The 16,149-nt window shown below is 34.3% G+C and overlaps 1 protein-coding gene across 2 annotated transcripts in view; it reads right to left on the bottom strand.

Moving 5' to 3' along the window:
* LOC126778451 (E3 ubiquitin-protein ligase CBL) overlaps positions 1-16,149 on the bottom strand; it is a 76,414-nt gene that overhangs the window by 387 nt on the left and 59,878 nt on the right. The window contains exons 3-12 of one of the 2 annotated variants that reach the window (XM_050502001.1): positions 14,786-14,929; positions 13,273-13,398; positions 12,061-12,176; positions 11,371-11,477; positions 10,450-10,562; positions 9,592-9,674; positions 7,942-8,033; positions 2,839-3,085; positions 2,109-2,224; positions 1,101-1,692 (exon numbers count right to left, since the gene is read on the bottom strand). In XM_050502001.1, coding sequence (XP_050357958.1) covers positions 1,101-1,692; positions 2,109-2,224; positions 2,839-3,085; positions 7,942-8,033; positions 9,592-9,674; positions 10,450-10,562; positions 11,371-11,477; positions 12,061-12,176; positions 13,273-13,398; positions 14,786-14,929 — 1,736 coding nt within the window. Of the gene's footprint in view, positions 1-1,100; positions 1,693-2,108; positions 2,225-2,838; positions 3,086-5,727; positions 5,979-7,941; positions 8,034-9,591; positions 9,675-10,449; positions 10,563-11,370; positions 11,478-12,060; positions 12,177-13,272; positions 13,399-14,785; positions 14,930-16,149 lie in introns of those variants that run through there. The other variant, XM_050502002.1, reaches the window with a different exon arrangement.

The following is a 16,149-nucleotide window of genomic DNA, read 5'->3' on the forward strand; positions in this document are numbered from 1 at the left end:
TTATTATAACAATAAAAAAATATATCTATATTGCCGGTTTGTTGTTGTTATCAAGTAGTTTCGATATGTAGAGCGAGTCGTATAATAACAAGCGTAAGGGACATAACATCTTAGAGGCCATGATTGGCAGTACATCAGAATGATTTAATAAATATAGTCTCATGGACTCCAGAAAATGCAACGACAAATTAAAAATGCTCTTAATTTTAAACATTTCAATATACACTCATCAGATATTCTAACGCAAAACAGCAATACTTGATATTGTTGTGTTCCGGTTTGAAGGGTGAGTGAGCCAGCGTAATTACAGGCACAAGGGATATAAAATCTTAGTTCATAAGGTTGGTGGCGCATTGGCTATAAGCGATGGTTGACATTTCTTACAATGCCAACGTCTAAGGGCGTTTGGTGACCACTTACCATTAGGTGGCCCATATGCTCGTCCACCTTCCTATTCTATAAACACTTATGTTAGAATCTCCGCAGACGCGTTGTCCGTGCCTTTGATGTGTCTTATCCTTCACTTCCTTTAATGTGCTTGCATATTTATTACCAGGCAACATCACAATTTAAGTTCAATTTTTTTAATTTTACGAATGTTTAAAAAATATATTTTTAACGTTCTGTTAAGCCTCGTTATTATAATATGATGGTTGTTTAATATATATTATGTTATTATGTCATCACAACTAAATGATGGATTAATTTAGTATACAGATAGTTAATGTCATGGATAATTCTTTTTGTAAACAGTAACAGCCTGTGAATGTCCCACTGCTGGGCTAAGGCCTTCTCTCCCTTTTTGAGAAGGTATGGAGCTTATTCCACCGCGCTGCTCCAATGCGAGTTGGTGGAATACACAAGTGGCAGAATTTCAGTAAAATTAGACACATGCACGTTTCCTCACGATGTTTTCCTTCACCGTTTAGCACGAGATGAATTATAATCACAAATTAAGCACATGAAAATTCAGTGGTGCTTGTCCGGGTTTGAACCCACGATCATCGGTTAAGATTCACGCGTTCTAACCACCGGGTCATCTCGATGTTTATAAACAAAAAGTATATATGTAATTTATTTGAAATAATAAATTGACTTACGCGCAACCGCTAATTCATTTTTCTCCACCGCAACATTTTCATACGGCGGATCCTTAATATCTTCAGAAGGGAATTTCGGCATGGTCGTCGACTTCGTCGGCTGATTGTCCAAGCTCCCACTGGTAGTGGACGGTAATGACCTTTGTCTTGGCGGTGCTCGATTTTCCACCCTCGTATCTCGGTCAAAACTCGATCGATCACTTTGTCTGTCTGGTTTATCTGGCCTTTCTGGTGGACTTCGGAAGTCTATATGCCTCTCTTGCATATATCTCTCCGTATGCCTGTCCAAGATTCTATTCTCCGAGTTCGATCTATCCGTTCTATTATCTGTGACGTTTCTATTTTCTAACCGTTCTGACGATCTATCATGTCGTTCCTTGTCTATGAGTCGATCGTTTAAGTGTCTGGTGTCGGATTGACGGTCCGTTGCGTGGCGTTCAGCTCGGTTGTCAGTAGATTTTTCTGGTTTAGGGTCGGATGGTGTTCTGTCCAATGGTTGTCTTTCTGGAGGCGGAGCGGGTAAAGGTCTACTGTTTGATTGGGGGGTGCAAGCTCGTCTCGGTTTTTCGAATGCTCTCGGATCAGGTGGTATCTGAAGATAATTATATACAATCTTATGTTATATACAGTACAGGTATCTTAAGTTCGAGGGTCATACTGAATTCGCGTATTAGAAAACTAAAATTGTTTTTGATCTTACTGTTACCATTTCGTTGTTTAACTGCTGATTACTTTACAATAACTGTTTAATAAATTAATCAACTAATTCGTATTACAGAAGACATAGGCTTGACAGTTGCTGTTATTCTTTTTCATTGAACAAATAATACCTACCTAGGGTAGATACTCCATAGCTATTGGATGGTATGTAGTGGTTTCGTGGTGCTTTCACCCTATACAGAGTACTATTTTTGGGCTTGTAATGTCCCGTGGTTAAAAATACTGCTTGTATAAGAATTATGGGAAAAAAAACCATAATAAATAGATAAATATTCAAAACTGTATTACCTCGTGATTTCTAGTATCGATAAGGCCCGTGATTGTTTCAGTTGATCCTGTGATCACGGAGGTGAGGCGATGTCTGGAGTCTGGTTCAGGTTCCAGGGAGGAGCGGCGACGCGGTTCTAAGATTATTATAAATCTTATTGTAGAGGTTATTAAAGCTTGTCTTAAATTTCCCTTATATTTTTTCTTTAACAGACATAAATTTTTTGATAGGCTAAAAGGATAGGATAAAAATATAGATGATGCTAATGATTTGTGATAGAACATCTGGCAAACGGTGGTTTTGACTGAAATCCAATAAAATCAAAATATACATTTTTCAAGTAAGTTTAATATTTTTATTAAAGATTATCACCGCTTCGAAACGTAGATCCGGGAAGAGCCGGCATCTGAATCAGGAGGTACTATTTCTCATGTAATAATTATCAATATGTACGTATCCTGTACATGAATACACAGAACGTTGACGAGCCGGTTGGCGTGGTTGGTAGATACTTGCCTTTCAAGCCAAAGATTGTGGGTTCGATTCCCACCCAGGACAGACATTTGTGTGCATAAACATGTCTGTTTGTCCTGAGTCTGGGTGTAATTATCTATATAAGTATGTTTTTAAAAAAGAAAAGTAATATGTAGTATATCAGTTGTCTGGTTTCCATAGTAAAAGCTCTGTACAAGCTTAATTTGGGATCAGATTTGGGCCGTGTGTGAAAAAAAAAATGTCCCAGGAACGTACCCATGATGGTAGCGGAGGCGATGTCCTGCACGCTGGAGGCGGCGGCGATGGTATCGGCCGGCGACAGGCTCTTCCGGGGCGGCAGCGGCGGCGCGCGCAGCTCCCCGTACGCGTTCTCAGCGGGCGCGTCCCCGCGCCACCCGCGGCGGGCGGCGCGCGGCGAGTGGCGCGGGGACGCGCCCGCCGAGCGCACGCCGGGCCGCAGCGCGTCGATCGTCGACGTGGCCGCGTTGAACTCGGCCCAGTCCTGGGTGGGGCGGGGTGGCGGCTTTGTAGTATTCACGGTAACGCCGCTATTTTTTTACATTTAAAAATCGTATTACGAGATAAGTATGCCTTATCTCGCAAACACGTGCTACGGAGCGGAGATGATCCGCTTGTGAATCTTAACCAAAGATCGGATTCAAAACCAATAAGTGCCATTGCATTATCATGCGCTCAAAATTATGGCGATTATTAAAGCAAACTTAATGAGAAAATCTATATATTTCGGATTTAACTCACATTTATCCTATTCTTTTACCATTCTTCATCTACACGAATGGTAGACTTATCAAAAGAAGCGGGTAACGGTAACGGTTGCCCCTGAAACCTTTTGGTCTAACCAAGAGTGAAATCATTAAAAACTTATTACAATTAACATAATTATATAGAAAGAAATAAATTCCAACAAAATTTACATTTAACTACTTACAAATATTAGCTATTAAAATAAGAAAGGTAATTCAGATAACCTGAATATTTTATTTAACAAAATTTCTTCATAATTGCCATATTTTATTGCATAAACTGTTTTCTCTTACGTCATATTCTGATTTTGCCGTATGACGTAGTTCCCTTCTCGTATGGATCGTGGAGACATGTGAGTCATATGTGTGTGTGTGTTTTAAAGCCGACTAGTGTTATAAATTATTATCCTTCTCCTATCCTACTGTGCCACAATTGCCTCGTTGGCTAGTAGTAGAATCACATCCCGGATTGGACCAATAAAAAGTTGTTGAAATTTTATCTAAAAAGAATTCTCAGTAACAACCCAAAGCCTAACAGTTGGAAGTACAAAGCCGTTCCGTTGGTGCTGCACTTGAACGCATTCCGGACATGTCGGATTTATGAAACTATGGGCACAGAGTGCATCTGTGTTTGCGCACACATTTGTGTACTATAATAAGTCGCACAGATGGCTTCCCTTAAGAATGGCCGCACTCCATCAGGGAATCATCATCATAAATATTAGAATTATCATATTATTAGAACCATTCTCCTGAACGTGTGAAGACCAAGGAATCGCTCTCAAGAATAATATGAAACCCCAATTTTTTGATAACTTTTTTATTAATCTAAATAGTCCACTGAACCTAATTTTTCTGGTCAAAACAATCTGAGATGTAATAATCTAATTTGCAGATTAAACAAACACTTTTATGAGCAAGTTGTGAAGAAATTCAATAAATCATGCTCCATGCATTCATGCTATAATAACATCTTATTAATATATCGAATTTAAAAAAAAATCCTCTTAAAAAAAACTATAAAATTTTTGTATGGTAGGATAATGATAGGACATAGGACAAGCGACAAGGAAGCAAACGCAAAGAAAAACACAAAAAGCACATCCATTCAAGCGTATATTGTCAACATTTAAATTATACTTATAAATAAATAATTCATGACATCATAAAAATAAAAACTACAAACTAAAAATAATATGCAAATAAAAAAAAATACTTATGACTACAATCCATAATTTATGGACATGCATAACCGAATGTCTTATATGTATAGCTGCCTTTTCATACTATCGGTATTCGTGACGTCATTTGCCCAGTGTTGCCATTTATGTCTTAAAATATTACCACACGATACAGGTTGTAATTTTTTAATAATTCAATTCAATTCTCAAACGCAGCTATACACATAGAAACAATTAACTTATCTTGCACCATGCCATTAAAAAATCAATAATTTAAACACGTATTATATATAATACTTCCATCCTAACTTATAATGTATATCATTATAGAAATTAAAATTAATATAAAAATTATTAATACAAACTCAATTACGCCACTGGGAAAAATAAAAAACGGTGCGAAAAAGGCGGCCATTTTGTGATATTAATTATTCGAAAAATTACATTAATCTGTTCAGTCAAATAAGCAGTATTTCTTTTTAGATATAAAACATTATATTATAAATATAATTAATTCATTCAAACTGCAAACATTCATTACATAGTATATAATATCCGATCATTAAACTTTATGACAATATTTCATGTCAAATCGAAACTTAAAATTGTATATTTTAAAAATTACGTACAATCGTTAGAAAAAGTAAATACAAATTCATATGTAAAATAATCTATTTTTCATATGACTGTACGTTTAACTAAAGATAAACATGAATTAATATTTATATTCGGACTTCAATTTAATATTGTAATATTATAATATATAATAAAGGCGGATCATTTAATTTCTATAATACAAAATAATAATGCAAAAAGTACAAACTTAATTCGAAATTCAAATGAAATGCATCTTTTTAATTTTTCTTTGATATGTATTTAGGGTATATTGGAGCTTTTTTTTTTAATTTTCTCTTTTTTTTTGTAGCTATAATTGATTAAAACTAAACATAAGTTAATTATTGTATATAATAATTCAAAGTTTATAATGTATTTTGAATGATTTCATGCAATAATCTGAGTATTGTTAAATGAAAAGTATCATAAACATCATTTATGATTTTACTACATTTATATCCCATAAATCTACATATTTATATATTTATTTAAATAACCAAAAAAATTGAATGTATATTATGAATCTGACGATTTTAATTAAAAAAAAAAAACTTCACTAAAAATACAAAACAATACAGATTAAGCAAAACAAGATATTACACTATAGTACAGATTAAACCAAAGTCCGAATACAAATAAAGAAATAAAACAAGCGCGTGCAAAAAAGCACACGTGTATGAAGTGAAACGTTTTTACATCTGTAACGTTACACATACAAACGTTACACTATAAAAATCGAATCGAAACGTTTCACATCAACGATGTATAATAATAATAATGGAATGTTATTGTAGTTATTGTCCGCGAACTAAACATGCTGTGACTTGGTCCGTCTCTGCGAAACAAACGACATACTTTGACTTTGCTTACATGCGACGTATGAAACTTGAGTGCATTGAAAAATGAACTTTACAATTCATACAATAAAGTTAAATTTTATATTCATTATAGTTGAACAGGCATTTTTCTATATATATATTTTAATTACGGTTTATAATGTGAAATCTTAATATTAATATCTTTATCTTAATATATATGATCAGTTGTTTTGTATAATAATATAACTCAACGGGATGCAATATCAAATCAATAAAAAAATTGACAAATATGCTCTCTAATCACAAATATTTATGAATATAAAAAAAATCATATTCAATGCAATAAAGTTTCAAGTATACAAATAAAAAAAAAAACAAAGTCTATGATGATATAGATGACAAAACACTAAGCATTATATAAACCCACATACACACATGCGGACTGACATAACAAAAATGCATGAACCGTGCACAAATATTTTATATTCAATAGCAGACAAGTTATTATGAATTTCCTTATGATTTACTATTTACTACATAATAAAATATAGTATATAAATATTTTAGACGGGTTTTAGTTTATATTATTAACTAGATTTTTTTTATCTACCACAAACTATTCCAATCGAAGGAGTAAATATTTAAAAAAAAATAGATTTACATATTCCATGCGATTTTCTGATAGAACTGTTATATTATGTACTACAAATATAGAAAGATCTGAATTTATAATAAATATGTATATATATTATTAAAAAATAATATCCTGGGACATTTTTCACACACGGCCATCTGATCCCAAATTAAGCTTGTACAGAACTTGTACTATGGAAACCAGACAACTGATATACTACGTATACTATTTTTGTTTTGTAAATACATACTTATATAGATAATTACACCCAGACTCAGGACAAACAGACATGTTCATGTACACAAATATCTGTCCTGGGTGGGAATTGAACCCACAACCTTCGGCGTGAAAGGCAAGCAACCAACCACGCCAACCGGCTTGTCAATATATATATTAAATATAGGTAGGCGGACGGACAAACTTTATGTAACTTGTACCTTTTGTTCGCTGTCTCACTAACACTTTAAATCGAAACACAACAATATATGTTTGGTGGTAGAACACGTTATGAATGGGTGGTACCTCTCTAGAGGGATTTGCACAAGGTTCTACCATCAAGTATCTTTTTATAAAACAAACCTATTCCACTAAAGTATTTATATTCAATTTAATACTGAACATCATAGACTATTCTAGACCTCGACCAATGATATCGCGTCAGTTAAAAGACAAACTTGTTTATTTGTCTTCAGTCGCCCTGTGGTTAGAATAGACGAAGATACGGACCATATTTTACGAAACATGAGTAATATTTGTCTTTTGTCTACAGGAACAGAATGTTAATGTCCCATTGCTGGGCTAAGACCTCCTTTCCCTTTTGAGGAGAAAATTTGGAGCTTGTTCCACCACGCTGGTTCAATGCGGATTGGTAGAATATACATGTGGCAGAATTTCAATGAAATTAGATGCATGCAGGTTTCATTCACCGTCAAGCACGAGATGAATTATAAACACAAATTAAGCACATGAAAATTCAATGGTGCTTGCGCGGGTTTGAACCCACGATCATCGGTTTAGATTCAATTCTAACCACTAGGCCATCGCGGTTATACTTCTACTGTCTAGTATCAAAAAATACTGCCTCAATTATGTTAAAATAAAATAACATGCTTCGCTAATAACAAACTCAAAAGATGATATTTAATATTCTTGTAAAATTACACTGGCCCACTCGACCTTACTAACATAAATCGTATATAATATACACTAAAACCCGTTTAAAATAGCTCGTAATATATTTATTCATTTATAATGTAAGCAAATGTAAACACTAATATATATACTAATATTTATATTTCGAAATTTTTATTTATATATGTAGTTAAATAGTATATAATGTTATTTACCTCGGAATCGTCAATATCGTCCGTCAATCCGTTAAACGTCGCGTTCCTCGACGACCAACCGTTCGAACTACTCGATACTGTTACTTCGGAACCTGGAAAATTATTAAATTAATAATGAATATATTGTGATTTGAGTATATTCTTGTGTCGTGTATAGCCGAGATGGCCTAGTGTTAACCGATGATCGTGGGTTCAAACCCGGACAAGCACCACTGAATTTTCATGTGTTTAATTTGTGATTATAATTCATCTCGTGCTTGACGGGGAAGGAAAACATCGTGAGGAAACCTGCATATATAATTTCACTAAAATTCTGCCACATGTGTATTCCACCAACCCGCATTGGAGCAGCGTGGTGAAATATGCTCAATACCTTCTCCTCAAAAAGGGAGAGGGGCGTTAGCCCAACAGTGGGACATTCACAGGCTGTTTCTTTACTGTACTGTACATATTCTTGTATCGCTTGTAAACGTTTAAAAAGTATTACATAAAAAAAAATTCAATTGTTAATTTCTCTAAATTAAAAATAAAATTATTGTTTATGAATATATGTATATACGTGAAAAAAATTTATAGATCAAATAATAAAATTATATTTGAATTCTGACGACATATAAATTATATTCGATTATTCAATCTAGTCCAGTCAATAGTGGAATCAAGACCATCTTGATAAGCTTAATTAGTTTGCTATAATTCGGTTCAGCGGTAAAAAAAATCGTGCGGAGAATAGTAAGAGCTCATTAGATGGTCTGGCCTATGCAATGCGCATACGCACATTTACCAACTGTTTATTCTCGACATATGTATTTAAATTTAATGAATACTTGAACGTTATAAATTATCGCAGAATTATTACTAAAATGAAATTGTATGAACATAAATAAAAAAAAATATATTCACAATTTATAAATAAAATAAACGATTATATGTCAAATCACGAGGAAAAGATCAGCATCCTTGATACATAGGATCAGAGACAGTTCCAATAGTATCCTAAAGATTATTGCGAATTATATGAACGGTTATATGATGAAGCGGATGAAAAAGAAGTCTGTGTAATATTCTGGTTTTTTGTGCTTCATACAATATTCATACAATTTAATTTTTAATCTCATCATGTATGTGTTATTTGCTCTTTTTTATGTCATTAATTGGTTCATTATTATTTCTTATATATTTTAATTATTAGTTTTGTGATTGTAATTCTAATTATATTTTTTTTATAGAATAGGTAGGTGGACGAGCATATGGGCCACCTGATTGTAAGTGGTCACCAACGCCCATAGACATTGGCATTGTAAGAAATGTTAACCATCGCTTACATCACCACTGCTCCACCAACGTTGGCAACTAAGATGTTACGTCCCTTGTGCCTGTAATTACACTGGCTCACTCACCCTTCAAACCGAAATACAACAATATCAAATACTTCTGTTTTGCGGTAGAATATCTGATGAGTGGGTGGTACCTACCCAGACGAGCTTGCACAAAGCTCTACCACCAGTAAACATAAGTTATTAATGTATATTATTTACTGTTATGTGTATTAATCATGTACCAAAATTATGGGCCTTGATGCCTGAAGAATAAAGATATTATTATTATTAAAAATTTTAATTCACGTTAATAATATTATATAATACTAACTTGAGCCATTACAACCGGATGAGCCGGATGAGCCAGACGAATTCGACGATACAGGTTTAACAGCAGTCTTCGTATTCGCCACTCTGGAAATAATTGATAAATGTTAATGATTAAGTAAACAATATATAAATCTGTGTTCATTATTAAAAATTTCATGAAGAAAACATAAGTAAAAATACTACTAAAAAAACAAAATCGTTTGACAAACAGACAAAAATTTCTTTATCTTTGCCCGTTTATATAATTAGATTATTACTAGATTCTAAGCAAACTTTGAGGTATACGAAGTTATAAAAAATAAAATGTTTTTTTTTTTTATTTTTATTTGCTCATACTTTTATTATGTACTATGTTTATACTTATATTCCTCACGATGTTTTCCTTCACCGTAAAGCACGAGACGAATTATAAACAAAAACTAAGCACATTAAAATTCAGTGGTGCTTGCCATTAAAATAAAGACTTAACGATAGCCTTGGATAATCCATGTAATAAACGTAACTTTTTAATAATGTAATTTTTAGCCGTTTTGAAGATTACCCTTGACAAACAGACAGAGAAAATCAAAAAATCAAATGTTGTTTTGGTATCTCGCAAATATTTCCCATATTAACTTAAAGAGGCAGTTATTTCAAAATCACAAATATACACCCCCTCTTTTTTATATGTCTCTACTCCACCTGATGGTAAGTGGTAGTAGAGTCCAAACGCGACGACGGCCAGTACAGTCGGGAAGAATGTTCTGCACTAGCCGCCCCCGCCTTGTCGGCCCGCAAGATGCCTCTTTACGCCTCGTTTGAAGGAAAGCCTCATTTAATAACCTGATACATATTAATTAATAAAAAAATATTTACTTACTTGGCTTCATTCGTCGTGTTAGGCGGTCTCGGTGGAACGAAAGCGTCGACGACGACCTGTTCGGTCCCCTTGATTTCAGCTCGACAGAAAGGGCATCCCTGACCTTCGGAATCCTGAAAATTTTAAATTAAACATTAACTTCAGCCCCAAGAACCACCCACTTCAGATGAACTTCAGATTCCAATAGTAAGAGAGTTAGATTAACACATTCCATGCTATTTGAAAATATCTCTGCTATATTATTCACTTAAAACGGTTCTTGATTAATATATATGTCTTTATAATACAACACTGAGCCGAGATGGCCCAGTGGTAAGAACGCGTGAATCTTAACCGATGATCGTGGGTTCAAACCCGGGCAAGCACCACTGAATTTTCATGTGCTTAATTTGTGATTATAATTCATCTCGTGCTTTACGGTGAAGGAAAACATCGTGAGGAAACCTGCATGTGTCTAATTTCACTGAAATTCTGCCACATGTGTATTCCACCAACCCGCATTGGAGCAGCGTGGTGGAATAAGCTCCAAACCTTCTCCTCAAAAAGAGGAGAGGAGGCCTTTAGCCCAGCAGTGGGACATTCACAGGCTGTTACGGTAATACAACACTATCCCATTTAACTACTTAATATTACCATTTTAATTTTAATTTTCTTGATACAATAACCTCCAAACCCAGGCTCAGATTTCCAGAAAATACAAGGATTCCGAAGCGGAATAGGGTCGTCTAAGTGTAGTGGGCGTACAGTAAGGTTATATTATTTTCAGCTGAGTGGTCGCCCCTAGGTCAGTGCATTGTAGACCTAGGTATAAAGTGTGTGTATAAAGTTGTGCAAACCTTCTACTCATATTTCCAATGAGACGAAGCTTTTGCCCAGTAGTGGGACGTTAAATAACGTATGTAAATAGCTGGTAATACTCACTATCTGCCATGCTGTAAGGCAAGGAGTACACAGTAAATGTCCGCACGGTTCTATTCTAATATCTTTGTCGTTTTCAGCACAAATCTTGCACAATTGGAATGTGCTACCTGCAATAATGCAAACGAAAACAAATTAAAAAATATACTTCATTAAAATAATCGGACTTAAAAAGCCTCATTACATCTTATTTTTAAGTTATTTTCTTAATTGAGTTAATTGTAAGTGATGTTTGTGTATAAATAATTGTGTGTATTATAATTCATCTCGTGCTTGACGGTGAAGGAAAACATCGTGAGGAAACCTGCATGTGTCTAATTTTAATTAAATTTTGCCACACGTGTATTCCACCGACCCGCGTTGGAGCAGCGTGGTGGAATAAGCTCCAAAACCTTCTCTTATTCCAGCAGTGGGATATTCACAGGCTGTTACTGTGTATTATGTAACAATAAAGACTTAATAAATACACAAAAATAGTGGTACTGAGAATTCCTTATAAGAAGAACCCAATAATTGTTTTATTGAACGGTCCAAAGTATATTAGCTAGCTACTAGACCAACGAAGTAGTTAATAGCATATTGCTATCTTTGTCTCACGTATGAGATTAAAAAGTATAACTATATATATATCTTTACATTTTACAATATGACTCAGTCCTAACCTCAAGTTCCCCAATAAGTACTAAGACTTACCCATTTCACAGTACAACTCGTACTGCTCCTGTGTTACTGTTATGTGGTCTTCTGCGGGTGATATGATCGCACTGCTCAAATCCGGATTCACATCACGGCCGTTTGGATACAGATAGCTAAAAAAAAATAACTCGTGTATTAAAAAAAAAAAAAAAAAACGAGGAAAAAAAGGTACTGAACGGTTGCGTCTAGTCTTAAAGTTTTATATAATAGAATATGCTTTATTGTACACCAAAAGAGTTACAAAAAAAACTAATAATGTACAAAAGGCGGTCTTAGCTAGAAGAGCTATCTCTAGCGATATATCAAATTCTTTAGGTGCAATAAAAGATAAATGGAATGTTCAACTTCTGCAAAGGAAAGATTCGGTTTTATTTGGTTGAAATGTGTACAATGTTGAATGCGTTTAATTTTAGCTGCAAAAAATTTAATTGAAATATTAATTTTCAACCACAACTGCGGAAGGCCCAAGTAAATTTAATTTACATAAAGCAACGACATTTTTATATAATATATAAAGACTGAAACAAATCAAGATAAACCTACTTGTTGTGTTTTTAACGCGTCAAAATAAAAGACATATGATATTGTTTTTATAATTTTCGTAACCAATTTATAAAATGGAACTAAAAATATAACCTTGAGGGATACCAGTTTTATTTAACAAAGTCTATGATATGAAGATTTGATATTATATTTATTATTTTTTATGTTATAATTATAAAATACTATTCAAACGAGAAAATATAGTACAATAACAGTTAACAATACAAATTAAATACTATGCAGAACTTGTCAAAGGCTTTTGATAAAACTGAAATTTTATAATTACTTTAGGAATCAAAAACTATTAAAAATGAGGATTATTTTTTTTGTTTTCATTATGTAAATGGATACTGGTGGAAGGGCTTTGGGTAAACTCGCCTGGGTAGTTACCACCCACTCATCAGATATTCTACCACGAAACAGCTGTACTTGGTATTGTTGTGTTCCGGTTCGAATGGTGAGTGAACCAGTGTAATTACAGGCACAAGGGACATAACATCTTAGTTTCCGTGGTCGGTGGCGCATCAGCGATGTGGGCGAGGGTTGACATTTCTTACAATGTCTATGGGCGTTGGTGACCATTTACCATCAGGTGGCCCATATGCTCGTCCGCTTTTCTATACTATTAAAAAATACATAAAGCTTTAAAGTAATAATAAAACTCACAATCCCTCTCTATAACCATCCAATAGCGCCTGCACTAAACTCTTGTTCTGTGGTATTGTTTGTAATATTTCACCATCGACTGTGACGTAGCCGATAGCCCACTGACCGAGCCGCGTACAAGACAATCTGGAAAGAAAACAATAGGATTTTCAATTTTATGTTAAACACAATAAGGTTCATTTCATATTATGTATAAGAAACGGTTTTATGTTAAGGTTTCGTAGTGTTCGCCTGATTCTTTAATAATTTTGGAATATTTTAGAAAGCTAGTATTTTTATAAAGCTTATGACAATTTAAGTGGGAGTTTATTTATGGATTTCGATTGATTAATTAAGAGTAACAAAATGATCATTCATTTTCACATTAAAAATAACTAACGTCAAAGTCAGCTAAAAAAGACGAGATCAATGAACTTTATTTACTTTTTATAAGGACCTTTGAAAGGACCATTGAAGATTTATTAAATTTAGTACATTTTGGACTATTTTTTTTCTTTTATCAAAACATATAATTATTAATAACCTTAAACAATTTTTTTTTAATAATAGCAAAGGCATTATAACAATACAACTTTTGAGTTTATTATTGACGATAAATTATACTACTACTAGGTAGGTCCAACTTCGAGAAAGAGGTCAATCGTCGAATTCAACTCGGCTGGGCAGCGTTCGGGAAGCTACACGATATCTTCTCATCCCAAATACCGCAGTGTCTCAAGTCGAAAGTCTTCGACCAGTGTGTGTTGCCAGTGATGACTTATGGATCAGAGACGTGGTCGCTCACAATGGGCCTCATAAGAAGGCTCAAGGTCACTCAAAGGGCAATGGAGAGAACTATGGCCGGAGTTTCTCTGCGAGATCGAATCAGAAATGATGAAATCCGCAGGCGAACCTAAGTAACCGACATAGCCCGAAGAATTGCTAAATTGAAGTGGCAGTGGGCGGGGCACATTGCTCGCAGAACCGACGGCCGCTGGGGCAGAAAGGTTCTCGACTGGCGACCACGAACCGGAAGACGCAGCGTGGGCAGGCCCCCTACAAGGTGGACCGACGACTTAGAACGAGTCGCGGGAAGCCGTTGGATGCGGGCAGCGCAAGATCGGCCAACGTGGAAATCCTTGGGGGAGGCCTTTGTCCAGCAGTGGACGTCTTTCGGCTGGTGATGATAAATTATAAGAATTATCTAATAATCACAATAAACATAATGATTCGTCTTTTCGACGGAACGCCTAACCGTCCAAATTTGACAGCTGTGACGTAATGCCGGGTAATTACGTTTCGTTCACAATGGCAACCTGATTGACTTTTACTTTAAATTTATTATAATAGAAGAAACAAATCGTTACGTATAACGCTATAGCAAATTTAACAAGATAGATATTTACTTGTTTTTTTTATGTTCTAATTGAAGTGAGATATTCAGCAAAATTATTTACTTCGAATATCAAAACCTATTGTAATCATTTATTTAATTATATAAGCAGTTGATATGTTGATAATTTTGATATTCTACCTGAACACGTAGCTTCCAGCCTTGTGTATACACTTCTGAAGCCTCGCCTTCACCTCATCATATGTGAGAAATGCGACATAGCCAGGATGAGTGACAGCTAATAATTGCCAATTGCGAAGTAATGTGCTCCAGGGCTGGAATAATCTGTAAAAAAAAAAAACAAAAGATATATCTATTAGTATAGAATAGAAGTGGTGAAATGAAAATGATGAAATGATGAAGTACTATATTTTGTTAAAAGATAGGCGGATTGGTTTTTCATTTAAAATAAGCAATGAGTAAGTTGTACCTAACCATCTGGGCTTGCACGAAGCGTAAGTGGGCTTTGACGAGCTGGTTGGCGTAGTTGGTAGATACTTGCCTTTCACGCCGAAGGTTATGGCTTCGATTCCCACCCAGGACAGACATTTGTGTGCATGAACATGTCTGTTTGTCCTGAGTCTGGGTGTAATTATCTATATAAGTATGTATTTACAAAAGAAAAGTAGTATACGTAGTATATCAGTTGTCTGGTTTCCATAGTACAAGCTTTGTATAAGCTTAATTTGGGATCAGATAGCCGTGTGTGAAAAATGTCCCAGGATATTATTATTATTATTATAAGTAAATAATACTACTGATACGACCAAAGTATTTTTTAAACCTATTTCACTCATCGCTTTCCTGTTGCCTTTTTTATCGGTATTCTAATCTATTATGGTTATTATTATTTTTAATGTGTACTAAATATCCTAATTATCACCATTATCATCTGATATTTGATAAAATTGATTTTTAATTATCACTATCTGAATTTGATAATTTTGAAGCATTTTCTATGACATAATTCGCTTTCCGGATAATATAACGTAATTTAGAATAAGAGAATGCAAATTCAAAATTGTATGCAGACTTATTCCTTTGTTATGAACAATTTAAAATAGCTGCGTCGTTTTGATAAGGGATTTGAATGGGTTGTAAGCACGCCGAAACGACTCCGAAGATTATCCTGCTCCGGGGCTCGGGGAAAACAACAATACGACCAGACCGTAAAAATTATTTGCTCTACGCATATTAAAAACAAAAGTACAGGTTTTTTTTTTTATAACCGAGACGATACTGAAAAAAGAGTTTTTTCCCGTTAACAAATCGAGTTATAAACAATATATTGAATATACCAATCCATATCTGAGTTATTATAAAAATGAGAATTATTTCCACTGAGCTATAAAGGTATATAATAATTTATTATTTCACATGTACATATAAAATACATATTCATTATTCCGACTGATAGGCGGCAAAATCAAATCTCATATAATAATAAGCTTTCCTTTGTAAAACATTTCATGTTTATATTTAATATTTTAAGAACATGATCGGTA

The sequence above is a fragment of the Nymphalis io genome, chromosome 26 (genome assembly GCF_905147045.1).
Source record: "Nymphalis io chromosome 26, ilAglIoxx1.1, whole genome shotgun sequence".
In the NCBI taxonomy this organism is placed as follows: domain Eukaryota; kingdom Metazoa; phylum Arthropoda; class Insecta; order Lepidoptera; family Nymphalidae; genus Nymphalis; species Nymphalis io.